This window comes from Symphalangus syndactylus, chromosome 19 (assembly GCF_028878055.3).
Source record: "Symphalangus syndactylus isolate Jambi chromosome 19, NHGRI_mSymSyn1-v2.1_pri, whole genome shotgun sequence".
Taxonomy (NCBI): domain Eukaryota; kingdom Metazoa; phylum Chordata; class Mammalia; order Primates; family Hylobatidae; genus Symphalangus; species Symphalangus syndactylus.
In genome coordinates this window covers 52,732,942-52,751,775 of record NC_072434.2, presented here as the reverse complement: position 1 = coordinate 52,751,775, position 18,834 = coordinate 52,732,942, and the positions used below count along the sequence as shown (strand labels likewise).

The window sequence follows — 18,834 nt, the reverse complement described above, 5'->3', positions numbered from 1 at the left end:
TCAATATCTGGCCCCATTCTTTATTTCCATCTTTATCATTTAATATTCTTTTTAATAGCCCCTATATTGAGCAACCTGCACCGAGCTTCACACACAGCATTTGCACCTTTGCCAGAAAAGGCTATTTCATTCCTTTGTGACCAAACTGCATTTTAAGTTTAATGATCAATTTAACATTAACAAAGCCTTCCATCATGACCCCACCAGGAAGAAATTCACTTTTCTCTGAATGCCCACAGAGCATACTCTAACAACATTTATCACCATCTATCTTGGATTTGGTTATTTACGCACATTGGCTCGTGTATTTGTTTCCTCAAAACAAAACTGTGCAAGGTGCCGGGGATAAAAAAGGAAGATAGTCTACTGGTGAGATAGTAATAAGCCCCCAAATAAAAATATACAATATGTTGCATATGATGATGGATGTTAAAGAATCCTAAGAAGCCACAGGAAAGTTGGCCTAGATCTGTCTGGGAGTCTCAGGGGAATCATGTTTGAATTCAAACATAAAAGATGTTTAGGTATTGATTAGCCAGGGGACAAGATGGGGAGTTAGTGGGGGGTGGGGTAGGTAGAGAGGAAACAAAGAGCTCAGATGAAAGACTGGGAGTTAGAAATGGCACAGGCATGTGCGAGACAAGGCCTGCTTGAGGCAAGGCAAGTTATTCACTATGACTGGGCAGGACGTGCTGAGAGAATATCAATAGTAGGAGGAGAGATTGGCCAGGTGGATAGCGACCAGACTTTGCCTTGCTAAGGAGTTTGGAGTTCAACCTCTTATCAGTGGGGTGTCTCTGAGGTATTTTAATCAGAGGAATTATAAAATTGGATTGGGGGTTTACTTTTTGGCAGTAGGGTGCAGGAAGTATTGGGAATACAAAGAAATTATAAGCAACCTGGTATAGGATTCCTGTCTGATTCATCTTCATATTTCTGGATTGTGCTCAGCACAGTGCAGGGCACATGATTTATATATTAATTGTATCATTTGTTCAAGAGGCAAAAGAAAATGAGGTGCCTACTTTTAGACTAGAACACAAATAGAAAGCTATGCCAGCTTTACAATTCATACTTCACCTGTGTTACTCAGATCACACAGGTAGAGGGCATTTTCCAGCTTCCTGAACCTGTCTATCCACGTCTCACATTCCTCAGCCTCGTTCTTCACAGCTGGATTCATGAAGGGCTGGGAGACTGGCCTGATCTTTAAAGCTTTCAGAGGATCTTTGCAGGCTGAAGTTTCAGCAGGAGAGCTTTCTGGCTGCAGCTCCTCTTCTGGAGTTTTCTACCAAAACAACAAAAGCATTGGCAACACATTCACCACCCAGAGCTTCTCCAATCTCTTGGCCAAAGATGAGGCCACACAACTAGCAAGATTTATAGCAAGGTTTGACTTTGGAAAGCTAAGAGGACGAGCTTCAAATCTTCAGTGCCATAAGATCATATCTCTGAAATCTTGCTGGATACAAACATGTTAAGTGTGTGTGTCTAAAGAGAAGGGTGACATCATGATTTTTATTCAGTTTTCATTTTTGGCTTGCACGAAGCAAAGAACTTTGTAACTGACTGAGGCTTTTCATGATGTTCTACTCTGTTTTGTACTAGTGGGGTCTGCAGGGGGTAGACTTCAGACAATGCTCATACTTCTTGATAGAAATACCTCTGGGTCATGAATGTGAGGTTTTTGACAAAAGATGATCGAAACAATAATGATATTATCTTAGGCTTCTGGGTCCATTTTAAAGGATGTTAAAGCACTCTTAGTCAGCCAGTCCTGTTCATTTAGCAAAGGAGGCTGGGGCCCAGAAAGTACAAGTGGTTTACTAAGATCACACACATCTTAGAGTAGACCTAAGACTAGAAGCAGGGCATAAAGGCTAGCTCATCTTAGTGTCCTAACCTCATTGCCAGTACAAAATAGAGGTGTTTTAGAATTAAATAGACACATGAGTCCCAGCAGTGCCATATAAGGCATTCTGACCTTTACCATGTGCAGAGAGTGGGCATCTATTATTTGATCTGCCCAGCCCACCTTTTGCAGAAATTGCCCTTCCTGCTGATCCACACGGCTGTAGAAAGAACTGCCATGTTCTATCTGCATAGTTTAGGACTGGGCATCTAATACAAAATGAACCAAAAACCCATTGTCCAGGAATTTTGGTACTATTTGTGAGAGAAAAATGGAGGTGATTATGTGTGAGATATTGGAACTCCAGCAGGTTTTCCATTTTGTGTACTGCAAATGAGAAAAAGCTCTACTGAGAAAGAGAGAGAATATGAAGCTGACAACAGAGAGAAGAAAAAAGATATAGGAAGTCTTGATGGTGTTAGAGTCTCTGGTTTTAGTTCATTGTTGCATTTCTGTCCTTTGAGAGCATAATATGCTTCTCTATTCTTCCAATAAATTAAGCTAGTAGAGTTGGTTTTGTTCATTGCAATCTAAATATTCCTAACTAATTCACCATAAAATTATGCCTCTAACTTTTGTATACCATCTGTGTTCCCCCAACTTTCAAATGTCTGAATTTTTCCAATTTTGTACCTTTGTCTCAAACTTCTCATATATAAGCTGTGAGAATCCCAAAGCCCTAAAGAATTGTAAGTGCAATAAGAAGCCAAATTCTGAGTTGGTTAACAAACATGGATTAAGTTGCTGCTGGGGAATGTAAAGAATTCTTTTGTTTGAGATCATGGAATGCTATATGAAATTGTACCCACATGGATGACAAACAACCAGTACGTCTTAAGGGATTCCTATAAAAAGAATTCTACTTTGACAAAATCAATTTTGGGAAAAGCAGAAAGTTTTTATATAGTAAATTAGAAGTGATTCTTATACTTTGTTTAGAGCATTGGACTACTTTAGAAATCGGATGAAAGCTTTAGAAAATCTGAGCAGATTAATGCACATTTGCATACATTTTGATGGATAATTTTAGAGAGATCACAGGTGCCCTTGGATCTGAGAAATTAAGTAGTTTTATATTTCTTTAGATAGTTCAACACTCTCTCTTTGACCACTGAAGACAAGGACAAGGGGAGATTTGTAGGGACCTGAATCAGACTTCAGCAAGTAACTAACAATGTAACTAATACATCCTTCACTGTTTTGGTCCCACTGTATCTAGACGAAGTTCACATTCCTTGGCTGGCACACAAAACCATTTATATTCTGGTTCTTGCTTATCTACCCAGCTAATCTTCTTTTAGTCTTATATACATATCATCTTCTTTGGCCACAAAAACCTGAAAAATTGAAGCTGTTTTATACCATTTTGCCTTTATAATGCTGTTACTTCTGTTCTAAAAACCCTTCCTGCCATATATGCCTTGATTGTTTGGGTTCTTACTCATTCTTCAAGACTTGGCTAATTGTTTACTTCCTATGGGATGCCTTCCCCAACAGCCCCAGGCTGGGCAAGAGGTGATTCTTTGTAGCTCCCCAACCCATCACAGCACTCCTACTGGATGTTGTCTATGTCTGTTTCAAGTATTACCTCTACCAGAGATCCAGAGGCTGGGCCTGTGAGAGAGTTTTTAATGTATCCTTGAGGTCTGGCTAGTGGCTGGCACACAGTAGGTTGTCAAGACATGTTTGACAAGAGAATAAGTGAATGAATGAATGATTTTCTCAGGGACAATAGGAAACTTGCTTTACCAGACCCCTGCTTCAATTTCTCTTTCTAAAAAGTGGGACAATCAATTCTGTTTGTACAGGAATGTGAGAAGAATCAATTATCGCAGAGATGCAATAAATTCCTTAAACAAGAGGCAAAATAAAAGAGCAAAGTATATTTTTTATAATCTTATTCACAACAGACTTAACACTCAAGGAGAAAAGCATTTGCTGTTGTTTCTTGCATGGCAAGAGGCTTGCCAAAATGGGTACTATTTTCTAAAATATTTCAACGTGTGAAGTGCATGAGGAGGCCTCCCGTCATTTTAAGATGAATTATGTTCTAATCCGGGCATTTAAAAAACAACAACAGAAAAACTCAGGCTGTTTTTAAATTCTGTCTACAACTTCTCCTGGCTAAATGCTGGGAATATTAAAATGGGTTTTAACTGCTTGCCAGATTTTTTTCTTTCTTTCTTCTTTTTAATCAGAGAGGCTATTACATTTTAAAGTGTGGTGTCTGGGGAAAAGGTCACCCTCAGTTTCTGGAAGTTGGAATTAAGATGTTAAAATAGATCTCATAACCACTCTTTATTTTGATGGCAGTTTATGAATCAGTCACAAGCTTTGGAAGGACACCCAGACGTGTGCTACAAGTCCAATTTCTTGGGGCAGGTGGCAAGCCCATCACCAAGTGATGGCAATAGGTTTCTGCAATCCAGCAAGGACAGCAACTAACCCACACTCGAGTGGTTCTTTTGCCTCCTTCTTTGCCCACGGAGAATCTTGAAGTCAAAGACAGTCTGACATCAAGGGTTTGGGAGAAAATCAAAACCCACAGGAGAGAGAGCCCCATCCAGCATCAGAGGAAGGGCCAAGTATCCATGAAAACCTTCCCCCAAACTCTATATACCCCAGGTGCATACCATATGTTCAGTTTTGCCTTGAGACATCTCAGGGACTTCAGGCTCCATTGGAGGGGCGGGAACTTTCTTTTCATTCTTCACTGAACAACAATGAAAAAAAAAATGGAAGGGTTTAGCTTGGTCTCTTCATTTAACACACACATATACACAAGGCAACAGCAGCAACAAAAAAATGGAGGCTTTGCTCTGTGGGTGGCACAGTGTTAGGTAATGGGAACACTCAGATGAGTGAGAAAAACCTGGTTCCACCCTGATGGACCTCAGATTTGGAAGTAGATATTAAACAATTACTCTAAATTATTATTTAGTTACAAGTTACTATAAATTAAAGAAAAATACGAGAAAATAGGGAAGTATTTAAACTTATTTGGGGGCAGGGGTAACAGTGGTGGGGGTTTCGGAGGAAGTGACACAAATTCGCAACCTGAAGGATTGGTTTTAGTTGTGTTTGTAGCACTTATCACTACTGAAGAGGAGTTATCCAGGCAAAGGTGATGGTGGTGATGCACACAGAGTAGAGAGTTCCGGAAAAGCAGAGACAACAACCTGTAGCAAGGCCCTAAGATAGGCTTGTGTAACTTAGGGAGTTGAACGGATGTCTTCCTGTGGTGCTGCCTCTTAAGAACCTCTGCCCCTCCTTTTACACACACGTGCACCCAAAGGACCAGGAACAACCTTTCTGATCTTCCTTCCTTGCTACTTTCAATGGTCAGTGGTACTGGACGGGAAGAGGTTGAACAGCCTCATCCATAATCCAGTGGATTCTGTTTTCCAGGTACTACTTGCTGCATGCTGCTGCCTTCATGAATAGAAGAGATTTCCACAGGATGCAGGAAAAACACAAACACACATTAAGACCTGTGGAAATCCTCTAAGCCTTATTGTAGGTATCCTTCATTGATCACTCAGTACTTTCCACCTGACTTGGTGACTAATTTATTTTGCAAGTCTGTGTGATGACCATACAGCACAGGTTTCTGGGAGCCTCACCTTTATTATTCAGTGCATAATTCAGATATGCCATTAACAAATGTATATTATTTCTAAATTGAGTCTCACTATCTTTAATAAAAATGATTTAATCAATAAATTTTAAACAAAGGAGGCAGTGTACCATAGTGGTTGAGAGTATAATCTCGAGCTAGATGCCTTGGCATTGATTCCTGGCTTTGTTCCTTGCTAGCTGCATGACCTTGAGCAAGTTACTTGGCCTCTCTGTGCCTCAGTTTCCTCTTCTGTATAAAGGGGATAATGGCACCTATAAGCTATTGTAAGGATTCCATGGACTAGAAAGTGTAAAGCAAGTGCCTGAAACACAGCAAGTGTTCAGTGAATGTTAACTAACAGTGTTATCTAGGTAAGGATATTTTTATAAATAAATTCATATATCAATTTAAAAGCCATTTGTTATATGGATTTTTAGCATCACACTTACAAATCATTGTGAAAGTTCTCCCTCAGTTTCTTGATGAAGAAGACATGTGATTTCATAACCTTCTTTGAAGCCCCAGCACCCCTCATTAGAATTAAATACTCAACGAATGCATGTTGAATAAATGATCATGTGTCCTAATACGTAGTTTGAAAAATAAAGTCACTGGATATTTAGTGCCATTTTTCCAAATTCTTTTCCAGTCCTGGGAGAGGAGTGATTTTTCTCTGTATTTCTTTATCCTCTCATATCTACCCCAGATGCTATATAGAGCAAACCTTAATAGTGGCTAAATGAAGAGTATGATGGCATCCAGTTAGGGCAGCCTTTCAAGGCAGATCTTATTTGATCTGTTGAACATTTAAGTTGTCATGAGAACCCATCCTCAACTAGTAGCATTGACTACTGCTTATTTCAACCAATATGTGAAAGAAAAGCTTTCTGTTTATTATAAAAGATTCAAAATACTCTGAATCATACAGCTGTCCTGTTAAAGAGATTCTTGGAGCTGTATGTGGGGAAAGGGGAGGAGGATGAACAGACAGACGTAACATCTAACCCTGATTCTTCTCTTTACCAGCTTCAAGCTTTTGGGTCTTAATTCTTTCGTTTGTAAAATTACAGAAATTTGCAATAATACTGTGGAGATTAAAGAAAAAACCTATGTAAAATACCTAACACAGGGAAGATGCGCAATTCAAGGTATTATTATCAGTTGTTGTGTTATTATTATTATGTGTCCTTAAGCAAATCGAGTTTCCCCAGAGAAGAGAAACTAACATGTGCCAGACATTTTTTGGGACACTGTTCAATGCATTATCCTTTTAAAAATAAGATCTAGAACCTAAACTTTGTCCTAGCCCCATTCCTCTCTACTGTCTGCACTTCTAAAACTTCCATTAGGAAAAAATACATACTAGTTCACTTAGTCTCTTTTAAGCTTCCCTTTCTCCTTCCTAATACCTAACAGCATATAAAAAGGTAATGGCTTGCACATGTAAAAATTGTTTGAAAAACCTGAGGCAGAGCTATTTATTTTTTCTTTCTAACACAGCAAGAAGGATAAATAATAACCATCTGTCTAGTCTGCCAGTTGAAGATTTGTACCAGAGGAAATAAGCCAAGCTGGCTTCTAGAGATTTCCAGGTGTTGGAGGGCCAGGTTTTACAGGGTTTCCAGTGGGCTCTGATAGTTACATAGCCAGCGCTCCTGTCTGCCCTCACTAATGACTTGAAATCAGTTGCCTTTAGCACTGGCTGCATGTTAGACCCACCTGGGCAGCTTTAAAAATTACCAGTGCTCAGGCGTCACACCAGACCAATTAAGTCAGAATCTCAGGAGGTGAGAACCCAGTTCAGTACTTTTTAAAAAATTCCCTAGGTGATTCTAAAGTAAAACCAGGATACAGAACAACTGACTTTAATAAAAGCTTCTGGCTTCAGTGGGCCTACTGAATGAAGCTTTTGTGAGAAGGAAACTCATATATGTCAAATATCTATAAATGACAGACATTTCCACATAATCTAAAGAATTAACCCTGTGAGGTAGAAATTATCCCCATTTGACAGATGAGGAAACTGAGGCAATGAACGTTTTAGTTTCCTCTTTAAGACAACAGGGGCAGGGTTACGTCTGTGGCTTGAACTAATTCATTCATGTAACAAACATTTCCGTGCTTACTATATGCTGCTGAGCACTATAGGACAGAATCTTTCCTTCATGGAGTGTGCATTCTGGTGGTGAGAGCAAAGAGATGCATCAAAGAATGTCAGGTAGTGATAAGTGCTATAAACACAGCTAAAACCAATGATTAGGGGATGGAAAGTAATGATAGTTGCCACTTTAGATAGAGAATTCATCGATGACCTCTTTAAAGAATTGACATTTAAATAAAACCCTGAACGGAGGAGAAACAAGAGAGCAAGCTGTGAAAATATATGGGTAAAGAGCATTGGAGGAAAATGTTACAGCAAAGGCAAAGGCCATAAGGCAGGAGTGATTGGTGCATCAAGCAATAACTGAGAGCAGAGCCTGGGTGAGGCAGAATGAAAAGGGAAGAGAAATGGGTGAACTGTTCACAGGGCTAAAAGGCCCCATGGGCCACACCATGTGACTGAAGCTGATTTGTGTGTGTGCGTGTGTGTATGTGTGCTCTTTAGCGTTCATTTTTTTTTTCCCTCTGGTGATTCTCTCCTTCATTATCCCCTTCTGAAGGTAGCAACTATGTTTTGCTTTGTAGTGACTACTCCTACCCCATCCTAGTGCACTATGGTTTGGTTGGATTGACTCTCGAGTTCCAAGTCCAAGCTTGATCTCTGATTAGTTTAAGCCTATCATGGTATCCCAATCACAGTCTTGGTTCAATGATGGACATAAAACTCAATCGGAGCCTCTATATGAGAAGAAATACTTGTTACAGTTTCTTAGATAGTAAAGTTGTCTCCTTCTTGGGAGAACAACTATCCAAAGAGCATGCTGTGAGGATGTGATGGCCATAGCTACCATAGCTATTTTGCTATTGTAGAATGTCCAAGTAGTTGAGGGACTACCATATAGAGCCTGAAGATGATGCCAACAGCAGGTAAGGCATATCAGAGAGCCAGAAAGATGGCAGATCCTTGATTTTGATATCTGAATGGTTAGATCAAACCATTCCTGCAGCACTTGCTGCTGCCAGAATTTTCAGCTAAATAAACCAAAATCTCTATATTGTCTGAACCAATTGAGTTTGCTTCTCTTTCCCTTCAATAGAAGTAGTTCTAATTAGTAACTAGTATGAGTATTTTTTTTTCCTTAGTAAAAGGGAGGCCAAGCCTTCACCATTTTTCTGTTTTCTTGAGTGATAGGTCTTCAAGAAATGTTTGAGGGGTGTCAATGAGCCTCTTATGCTACTCCTCATTTCCTTTGAGTTTTCCCTTGTCAGCAGTCATACTGGAACTCTGCTCTTTGCTTTCTGCAGCATCTTCTTCTTCTCTCTTGTTCACAGGCTCCACAGTGAAGAGATTCAAATTTGAGATCATACTTCATTTTTGTGAAATACTATTTTAGACTTTAGACCTTACCATGTTTAGAGGGGCCTAAGCTCTTTTTATATTTGTCTTAATGGGAGTTCATCATATTTCTTAGATCTGTGGCTTAAGGTCTTTTACTACTTTTGGAAGCTTCTCAGTCATAACTGCTTCAACTTCATCTTTATTCTCTTTCTCCTATTTTTCTTTGACTTCAGTTACATGTATGTTAGATGTTGTCACCATTTCCTATGTGTCTCTTGCATACTTTTTTTTTTTTTATGACAGAGTCTTACTGTTTTGCACAAGCTGGAGTGTAGTGGCATAACCAGAGCTCACTGCAGCCTTGACCTCATGGGCACAAGTGATCTTCCCACCTCTGCCTCCCAAGTAGCTGGGACTACAGGCATGCATGTCTATGCCTGGCTAATTTCTTTATTATTTGTAGAGACAGGGTTTCACCTTGTTGCCCAGGCTGGTCTCAAACTCCAGGGCTCAAGTGATCCTCTCACTTAGGCCTCTCAAAGTGTTAGGACTATGGGTGTGAGCCACAGCACCCAGACTCTTACATACTTTTAAACATATTATATCCTAATTTTTCATCCATGCTTCAATCTGGATATTTTCTATTGAACTATATTACAGTTCACTGGTCCTCTCATCAGTGATGTCTAATCTGTTAAACCCATCTACTGAGCTTTTAAATTTTAATTTTTATAAATTTAAGTGTAGATATTCCATTTAATTCCTTTTACAGATTCAAATTCTTTGCTGAAAATTCCCCATCTTCTCATTCATTTTCTTGAATATATTAATTACAGTTATTTCAAAATCTATGTCCTGCTTTACATCATCCACGAAAATTTTTAATTGAACCTGGACATATTGTATGAAACACTTAAGAGATTTTGTATGATACCTCCTTTCACAGAGAGCTTTTCTCCCCCTTCTGTCTGGTAGTTCAGTCTGAATTCCAAGTAAGAGTCTTCGAACAAATATTCTTTTGTATTTTATCTAATCTTCTAGTTATTCTTGCCAGGAGGTTTGGCTTGCTGGAAAGTAGTCTCTCCTTATCATTAGTGTAAGTCACAGATATTAAGTATTTATGTAAAAATTATATGTACATTGAAAAACAAGTTCCCAGGATTTTGATGATTCTTAATGATATAAATTTTCTAATAAAGGCAGTATATATAAAATCAGTTATTTTAATTAGGTTAGCATAGCATCTTTGAGTGCAGAAAGGTCCTAGGAAAGAGAAAATTCACAGTTCCACACACCCATAAGGAGTATCTTTCTTTAGTTTCTGTATAATGCCCCTCCTTCACTTTCATAACATTTACCTGTGGGGCTAAAGAATAGACAGAAATAAATGGCTCACTCAGTGCTTAAGAGCATTTAGTCATCATAGATCCAGCAGTACAGAAACGAGAAGAGACTAAGACATCCTCTAAGTAAATAAGCAGTGAGCTATCACAACAGCAATGCAATAGCAACACTACCCCAACCCTGTAGTTCTGGAGAGTGACACGTTGCCTATAAAAATTAGTGATGTGTTGCTTATTTTGTTTGTCAGACTCACAATCACCCTATAAGATCAATAGGGCAGGCCTGCATTTTTCTTTTATATTTTGCCCATTTTAGAGATGAGAAAAATGAGTCAGAGAGAAGAAAAATAAGTGTCCCAATATAAGGTAGTTATTTAGTTGTGTGAGACTTCAATTTATCATTTTGCATATTTTTCTGCTATTCCCTATGCTATGGTCTTGTGTAACCCCCCGCCCCAAATTTATATGTCGAATCCCTAATCTCAAAATCTGACTGTATTTGGAGACAGGGCCTTTAAAGAGGTGATTAAGTAAAAATGAAGCTGTTAGGGTGGGCTGTAATCTAATCTGACTGGTGTCCTTATAAGAAGAGGAAATTTAGACCTACAGAGATACCAGGGATGCACGCACACAGAGGAAAGCCATGTGAGGACACATCAAGTATCCACCTAGCATCAGAAGAGCAACTGCTATAATGTTTTTCAGCATTCTCAGCCCTAGCCACGTGTGAAACCTCAGGTCAGATGAACAGCCACGTGACATCACTTCAATGGTCTCCTCACTGAAAATATGATGCTTTGTAAGAGATCCAAGTGCAGCCACCTTCTTAGAGCCTTAAATTATGTCGCAGTCCAAGAATCAGCTGTATGAAATCCCCTCTGAAATCCGTCCTCCAGCTGCTTGGCATTTCCGTGGAGACCCTAGAACCATCTGTGTGGTGACACTAGTTACTAGATTCTGATAGTAGAACCCCTTCCTCTATGTTCCCTCAGCCTTAAGGTGGTAGCTGCTTTCTACAGTTACTAATATCTGGATTACCTCCCTGTAGTGGATTGAATTGTGTCCTCCTCAAAAATATGTTCAAGTCCTAATCACTGGTACCTGTGAATCTGAGCTTATTTGGAAACAAGATCTTTTCAGATGTAATCAAGTTAAGATGAAGTCATTCTAGATTAGGGCAGGCCCTACTTAGAATGACTGGTGTCTTTATAAGATAAAGAAGAAGAACACTTGGATACAGAGATATATAGAAGACAGAAAGAAGAAGGCCTTGAGAAAACAAAGGCAGAGATTGGAGTTACACAATAACAAGTCAAAGGAGGCCTGGGGCTACTAGAAGCTGAAACCGGCAAGAAAGAACTCTTCTCTAGAGTGTTCAGAGAGAGTCTGGCCATGCGTACACCTTGATTTTATATTTCTAGCCTCCAGAACTGTGAGAGAATAAACTTCTATCGTTTTAAGCCACCAAGATTGTGGTATTTTGTATGGCAGCCCTTGGAAATGAATATACTCACCATATTCTTTTTTATCCTTCAGCCTTTTGATACTTACATAACCAATCCCCTGTAGTAAATTCCCTCTGCTTGAAATACCTAGTAAGGTTTCTTAGGTTTTCCCACTTGGATACAGACTGATATATTTAATCCCAGACACACACACACACACGCATGCACATTCAGTACTTTATATTTTGATCCAAAGGGCAATCAGTAAATGGTTGATGGATGTAATAAACAGAAAAACTACAACAGCAGATTAATATCAATGCATATTTTTTCACCTGTCATATTTAAAACTTGCTAATTGCTAAATGTTTTCCCCAATGCATCGTTACAATCTTCACTTAATAATATGTCTTGGAAATCTTCCTGTAGCAACCCAGCCATGTTATTTTACAACTGCATCATTTTATCAATTGGTTATATTGTAATTTAATTAAATAGCCCACGAAGGATCTTTCTGTTATTTGTTTTAAAAATGTTTACCAAAAAAACCTACACTAAACATATATATACATCTCACAGGTTTTTTTTTTTTTTGTTGAGACATCAGTGGAATAATTACCTAGCTATGAGCTCCTTTGATCTAGGCAACTGTGCACCTGAAATTCTGCTAAATAATACTAACTTCTGTAAATGTACTGCATTCATCTATAAGGGCTACCACTAGAGAATGTCTCATGATAAAATAAAACTTGGAGAATTGTGCCTTTTATGATCCAACTGGCCTGAAAGGTGATTCTCACTCCCATTTTTCCTTCACTGGGGAGCTATTTACATTTCTGAGAGAAATGAGATGAAATCCAACAAGCAAACCACTCAAGCTAGGCAGCATAGTCAACAATAGCTGTGAAAAATGGAAGGTCTTTCTGGAGCAAAAAAATAATGGAACTCACCTGCAGGCAAATCAGATAACAAATCAGAAGAAGCTCTGGTCAGCATCTCAACAAAATTCTGCCATCTGCGCAAGAAAAGGAAACATAAATCGGTGATCAATATGATTGCCCTGAAAGAAGGTCCAGTGAAGCTCTGTTTATATTGGTGGTGATATTGAATAAGCTTTTTGATACTTCTATTATTTAAGGCCCAGTGCAGGAAACAGAAACTACTTTGTATATCTTCATTAAAAAGGGCTTTGATATAGGGAATTATTGCAAAGCCATTAGAACAGAAAGTTCTAAGTTTAGGGTCAGGCCTCAGCAGATGTGGTCCAGAGATCAGGGAACAGCAAGAAAATCCGGCTGATGTCTCAGTTGTCCCTAGCTATGAAGTTGTCATCAGGCAGTACAAATTGCTTTCTGACTACTGGGAAAAACAAACAAACAAACAAACAAACAAGCAAAAAAGAAAACACTTGCCAGTTTCTGCAGTTGCTACTGCTGTTGATATAAATAAATAAATAAATAAATAAATAAATAAATAAATACAAACTGTCTCCGTGCCACTGGCCTCTCACCACTGCTTCTGCCTTTCAAATCTCATGAAATTGCATCTCACTGACAGAACTTAAAACAGTTTTAGAACTTTGTGTCAAGAGGGTTTCAGAAAGGTTCTTTCTAGCCTTCACAAGTATGGAAAGCATTACAACACAGTAAAAAACATAGAAGGGGATAAATATGAGTGCTGAGTGCAAGAACACAATAGTCAGTGAATTCCCAAGTGGAAATTACATTGAGTAATATGTGTGCAAGAGACAACTAGGTAATCATTTAAAGCTTAAAAAGTACTTTAGCAAAATTTTGACATTGAAAATCACTTATATTTGCTTGCCCAGCATCCACCTTCCATTTACATATAAATATGCTCTTCTCTGGGGTGACAGCTACTGATTTCCTTTTGGATACAGTATGGATGGGACTACGGTATGGTCAAAGTCCCATACCTTGCCCTAGCCAATGTTGTGACCCACCCCCTCTAGTTAATCTCGATCTATTTATCCCTTTCTCCCTTCTTCCCTCCCTCACTTCTCTCTCTCCCACTATCTCTGCCTCTATCTCTACCTTAATGTCTTGTTCTATTCCTTCCTGAAGTTTATTTTTCTCCGATTTTGTGTTAATTCATATCCTTTGAAAATATTTCTTTTTACTTGTGTTAGCAAAAGACAGTTTCTGTTGCTAGCAACCAAACCTCAACTAAGTATCTTTATCTTTCTCCATCTTGTCCATCAGAAGAAGTCAAGCGAAAATGAAGAGCAAGTTGAGAAATATATATGCCAGGTTTTTAAACAAAAGTTCTAATGTCATATGACTTTATTATCTTTAAATAAAATGATGAGTTAAATAGGTAACTTGTTTATTTTGCTTATATTTCATGAAGGCTTTCCTATATATGACATAACATTTAGAGAAATTATTTGGTCAGGATAAGTATCATGATATTGGGCTTTGAACATGTGACCTCCAGAGTTTCATGCCACTTTGGGCACATGATTAGATAGATAAGTGATGGATATGCAGGACTGCCAGTCAGATAAGCTGATGACTATATCAGATGCGGTAGGTCTAGGCAGGTAAGAGAAAGTGGAACAAGAAGTAGCAAGCACTTTTGAGGAATATTAATAATTATATAAAGATCTGATATTAGCACAGATCTGCAAATAAACTACAATAGAAGCATCTCCTGTCTTCTACACTTCTTGCAATTTCTTTCCACACTATTTTAAGAAGTCCAGCTTTATGGCTACAGCACCTTCTGACCCTTTGATGAAAAAAAAATACAAAACAACAACAACAATAACAACAAAAACCTAGATCCACTAATATTTACACATTACACAACATTTATTTTTTCAGAGATGTTAGGAATTATCAGGTAGTGTTCTCTTAGATATCAGGTATGATATGAGATAAGGCCTCTGGATAAAATGACACCAGAACATTTTCTGCCCATTCTTGATTATATGCTGACAGCAGGGGAAGCAGATTGAGGGAAAAGTTTTTAACTATATTGCCTGATTTGAATGGTATAGGACTTACTTGACCAATACAATTTTTAAGATCCTTCTAACAAAATATTTCTTTTCTCCCACATTCTTTACATTACCCCCAAGACCTTCAAAGTGCTATTCACAACTTAAATCTGGGAGTGGGTTCTAGTTGCCATAGCAGGCATTATAATTCTAATAACAAAAGTAGGTACCAAACCTCCAGTGTCAAGCCAGACAGATCAGGACTGGAGGACAAGTCCTGTGAGCCTGATTCTAGATTCAGGCAGATCTGATTTCAAATCCCATTTTAACTGAGTTTTTCAAGTTAAAATGGCATGGAGTGAACATTCTGAGTACTTTTTGTGCATTATCTCATTTAATTGAGACAACTGTCTTATGGGGCATGTAAGTGACTTGTCCAAGGGCACATGGATCAATGGGATTTATGCCCTGACTCCACCAAATCTATCCGAATGTGATGTAACTTGACTTCATTTACATTTTTGTTGTCTTTGTAGTTCCATGGACACGGCTGTAGTGTCTTCTGACATTTACTTTTGCAGAAATCTGATGTCAGTCTGATTTTTTGTCATTTGTAATTAATTTTCTCTTTATTTGCTTTGGTTCAGTTTTATTGGGTTTTTGGCCTGGATCCCTGAATAATTGCCTTTGTCTTTATAATATAAAAGTTTTGTTGGGATCATGTGAATACATTTTTTCTTAATTTAGCTTACATCACACTGAGTCCCTTCAATCTGTACAGCTGTACCAGCTCTGCAAAGTTTCTTTAGTTGGGACTTCCATTTTTATTTCTTTTTCCATTTTTTCTAGTTTTCTTTTTCACAGCACCGAGGCCTCTTAGGCTGAATCTCTATTCTTATTCTTTTATATCTACTATCCTCATTTTCTTCTTTGTTATTTTCCTCTCAATTTTGTAAAAGCCTCTTAATTTTGACATTACATATTGATTCTTCTTTACCTCTTAATTCCACTATGAAAGTTTTAGTTTTCTTGAAACCATCCATATTTACCAAAATTCTTTCTAGTTTCTTCTGTTCATGTTTTGTGCTTTTTAAGTTTCATTTTTGTGTACTTTAAATCTCATTATGTTGATTACTTTCCAATTCATTTCAGTAGAGGACATGGCTTCTTATACTCTACAAAAAAATCAATGGTTTTCTAAATTTTTCTTAAGAGTAGATCAATTTAAAAGGTCTGGTGAGATTTGGAGCCTGCAGAATTGTGGCTTCCTTTCCATGTATTGTAGTGTGTGTTTGTTTGTTTTTTAATTAGGTATTGTGCTTCAAATGAGTATCTATTCACATTCAGTACAACCCAGCAGACGAGTTGCACTGATTTCCTTTGGCCTTGCTCACTGCTCACTAGACCTGAAGTCAAGGGCAGATGACAACTTCCATCCATTCCTGGTGCCTCTCAGGCATACACCTGGTGCACCTTGGTAGGGCAGAGATAGGATCTGCTCACCACATTTGTTGTATATCACATACCCCATATTGGTATAGTATGCCATAAGCTATATGCTCCTCATCATATACAACTGACAGTGATCTTCCTTTCTGTACTAACCTCTACAACTTTATTATCAGATATTACCTTCATCAGATGCAAGCACCGTAGTCATATTTTCCCCTTCCCACCTTGCTTACTTCAACTTTCTGCTGTCATTCTTGGTAGTTGAGCTCTCCAAATAGGCACAGAAGAGTTGTGTGTGGTTAAGTGTGTATCCTTGGGCAGGGGAGGGAAGGAAAGGAGATGGGTGGAACCCTAGTGCTCAGGCTGCACAATAAAACAACACTTGTGTAATTTTCTGGTTGGTCAAGACTTGGGTCCCCAAATCAAGGGGAAGATTGTGGTGAAGGGATAAAGTATTTTCTGTTTTCTGCACTTCTTATAGGTGGGTAGGGCACAGCTTGGGGCAAGCAATGAATTGATTTTCCCACATTCCTTTTATTTACAGTCAGTGAAGATTTCTTTTGTACATTCTGACACTAGAGTCTCTGTTAGTCAGTTTTTGCTACTCATATGTTGTTTGTCTCTTTCCTTCTTCATAGAAATTTTAGTTGGGGGTTGTTAGGCAGATGTCATTTTATACAAAAAGCTTTACATATTAAAACAAACAAACAAACCTAAAGCACTAAACACACAAAATATAGGCTGTTTTATTGAAACATCCTTGTAATACTGATGAAGGTAATTTCAGCTGGTATACTCTTCTATGAGGGTTATGAAGGCTTAAGTCAAAAGGTTTGCTGGTATTCACCATCCAAGCCCATTACCTTTCTTTGCCTCCTGAAATGTATGTTCCAGCCATAATGAACGGTATGTAGTTCTCCAAACTTATTTTTGCTTGGCTTTTGTCTCAGCACATACTGCTCCTTATCTCTGAAATACTCTTCCCTGTCTCTTATCTGGTTAGCTCCTACAAATCCCACCAAGCTCAGCTGAGACATAGTATAGAATATTGATAAAGAGTTAGCTCTGTTCAGACTGCCAGGATCAGAAATTAAGTCCCACGATTTGAAGAATTGCCTTCAGAATCCTGTAATCCTCTACTTCAGTCAAGGGAAACAAAATATGCCAGAAGGAGGAACCAGACAGGAAGATTACCGAAGAGGCCTTTAGCCTTTAGGGACTATATTAGTTTGCTGGGGCTGTGTTACGGTCTAAATGTTTATATCTCCCCCACATTCATGTGCTGAAATCCTCACTTCCATGGTATTAGGAGCTATGGTCTTAGGGAAGTGATTAGGCCGTGGGGGCAGAGCCCTCATGCATGGGATTAGTGTTCTTATAAAGGAGGCCTAAGAGAGACCCTTTTCTGCTTTCACCATAGGAGGTCACAGTGAAAAAAACATCTGTCTCTAAGGAAGTGGACCCTCACCAAACACTAAATCTGCTTCTGTCTTGATCTTGGACTTCCTGGCCTCCAGAAATCTGAGAAATAAATTTGTGTTGTTTATAAACCACCCAGTTAATAGTATCTTGTTATAGCAGTCCAAATAGTCTAAGACAGGCTGCCATAACAAAATACCACAGATCACGTGGCTTAAACAACAGAAATTTATTTTCTCGCAGTTCTAGAGGCTACAAGTCCAAGATCAAGGTGTCAGTAGGTTTAGTTTCTTCTGAGGCCTATCTCCTTGGCTTGCAGATGGCCACTTTCTTGCTGTGTTCTCTGTGCATGGTCTTTCCTCTGTGCACCTACATCCCTGGTGTCTCTTTGTGTGTCCAAATGTCCACTTCCTATAAGGACACCCTTCAGATTGGATTAGAACCCACACTAACAGTCTCATTTTAACTCAGTTATCACTTCCTTATTTTTATTTTTTGGCGGACAGAGTCTCACTCTGTCACGCAGGCTGGAGTGCAGTGGCACGATCTCAGCTCACTACAAACGCTGCCTCCTAGGTTCAAGCAATTCTCGTGCTTCAGCGTCCAGAGTAGCTGGGACTGCAGGCACGTGCCACCACACCAGCTAATTTTTGTAGTTTTAGTAGAGGCAGGATTTTCCCAGGTTGGCCAGGCTGGTGTTGAACTCCTGACCTCAAGTGATCCTCCCACCTCGGCCTCCCAAAGTGTTGGGATTACAGGCATAAGCCACCATAACCAGGCTATCATTTCTTTAAAAGGCCCTCCAAATATAGCCATATTCTGAAGTACTGGGGATTAAAACATCAATATGTGAACTTTGGAGAGATATAATTCAGCCTTAACAGCCCTAACAGAAGTAAGAGTCAAACAAGCCTAACTTTTGAGAGTAATTTATTTAATGTCTCTAAACCTTAGTTTACTCAACTGTGAAGTGGTTCTAAAAGGAAAACCAACTCATGGGGTTGCTGGGACTATGCTGTGTAGCCACGTAGAGCACCTAGCCCCATACCTGGATGTATTGGGTACATATGCATTAATTCTTTATCCAATCAAGTCAGGGGGTTATTTTGATCATGTCATTTAACCTTGCTACAGAGACGCTCATTCACTTGCATTGTTTTTCTATGCTTTAACCTCCTTGTTCATGTACTAAGTTATATTCTTTCCACCTTTTGGTTAACTGGGAGAAGTACAGCCCTTCCCT

At 38.8% G+C, this 18,834-nt stretch overlaps 1 protein-coding gene across 1 annotated transcript in view; it reads right to left on the bottom strand.

Annotated features, from left to right (window-relative positions):
* C19H1orf87 (chromosome 19 C1orf87 homolog) overlaps positions 1 to 18,834 on the bottom strand; it is an 83,378-nt gene that overhangs the window by 6,420 nt on the left and 58,124 nt on the right. Inside the window, exons 9-11 of the mRNA XM_055234395.1 lie at positions 12,709 to 12,773; positions 4,546 to 4,625; positions 1,081 to 1,288 (exon numbers count right to left, since the gene is read on the bottom strand). Coding sequence (XP_055090370.1) covers positions 1,081 to 1,288; positions 4,546 to 4,625; positions 12,709 to 12,773 — 353 coding nt within the window. The remainder of the gene's footprint in view (positions 1 to 1,080; positions 1,289 to 4,545; positions 4,626 to 12,708; positions 12,774 to 18,834) is intronic.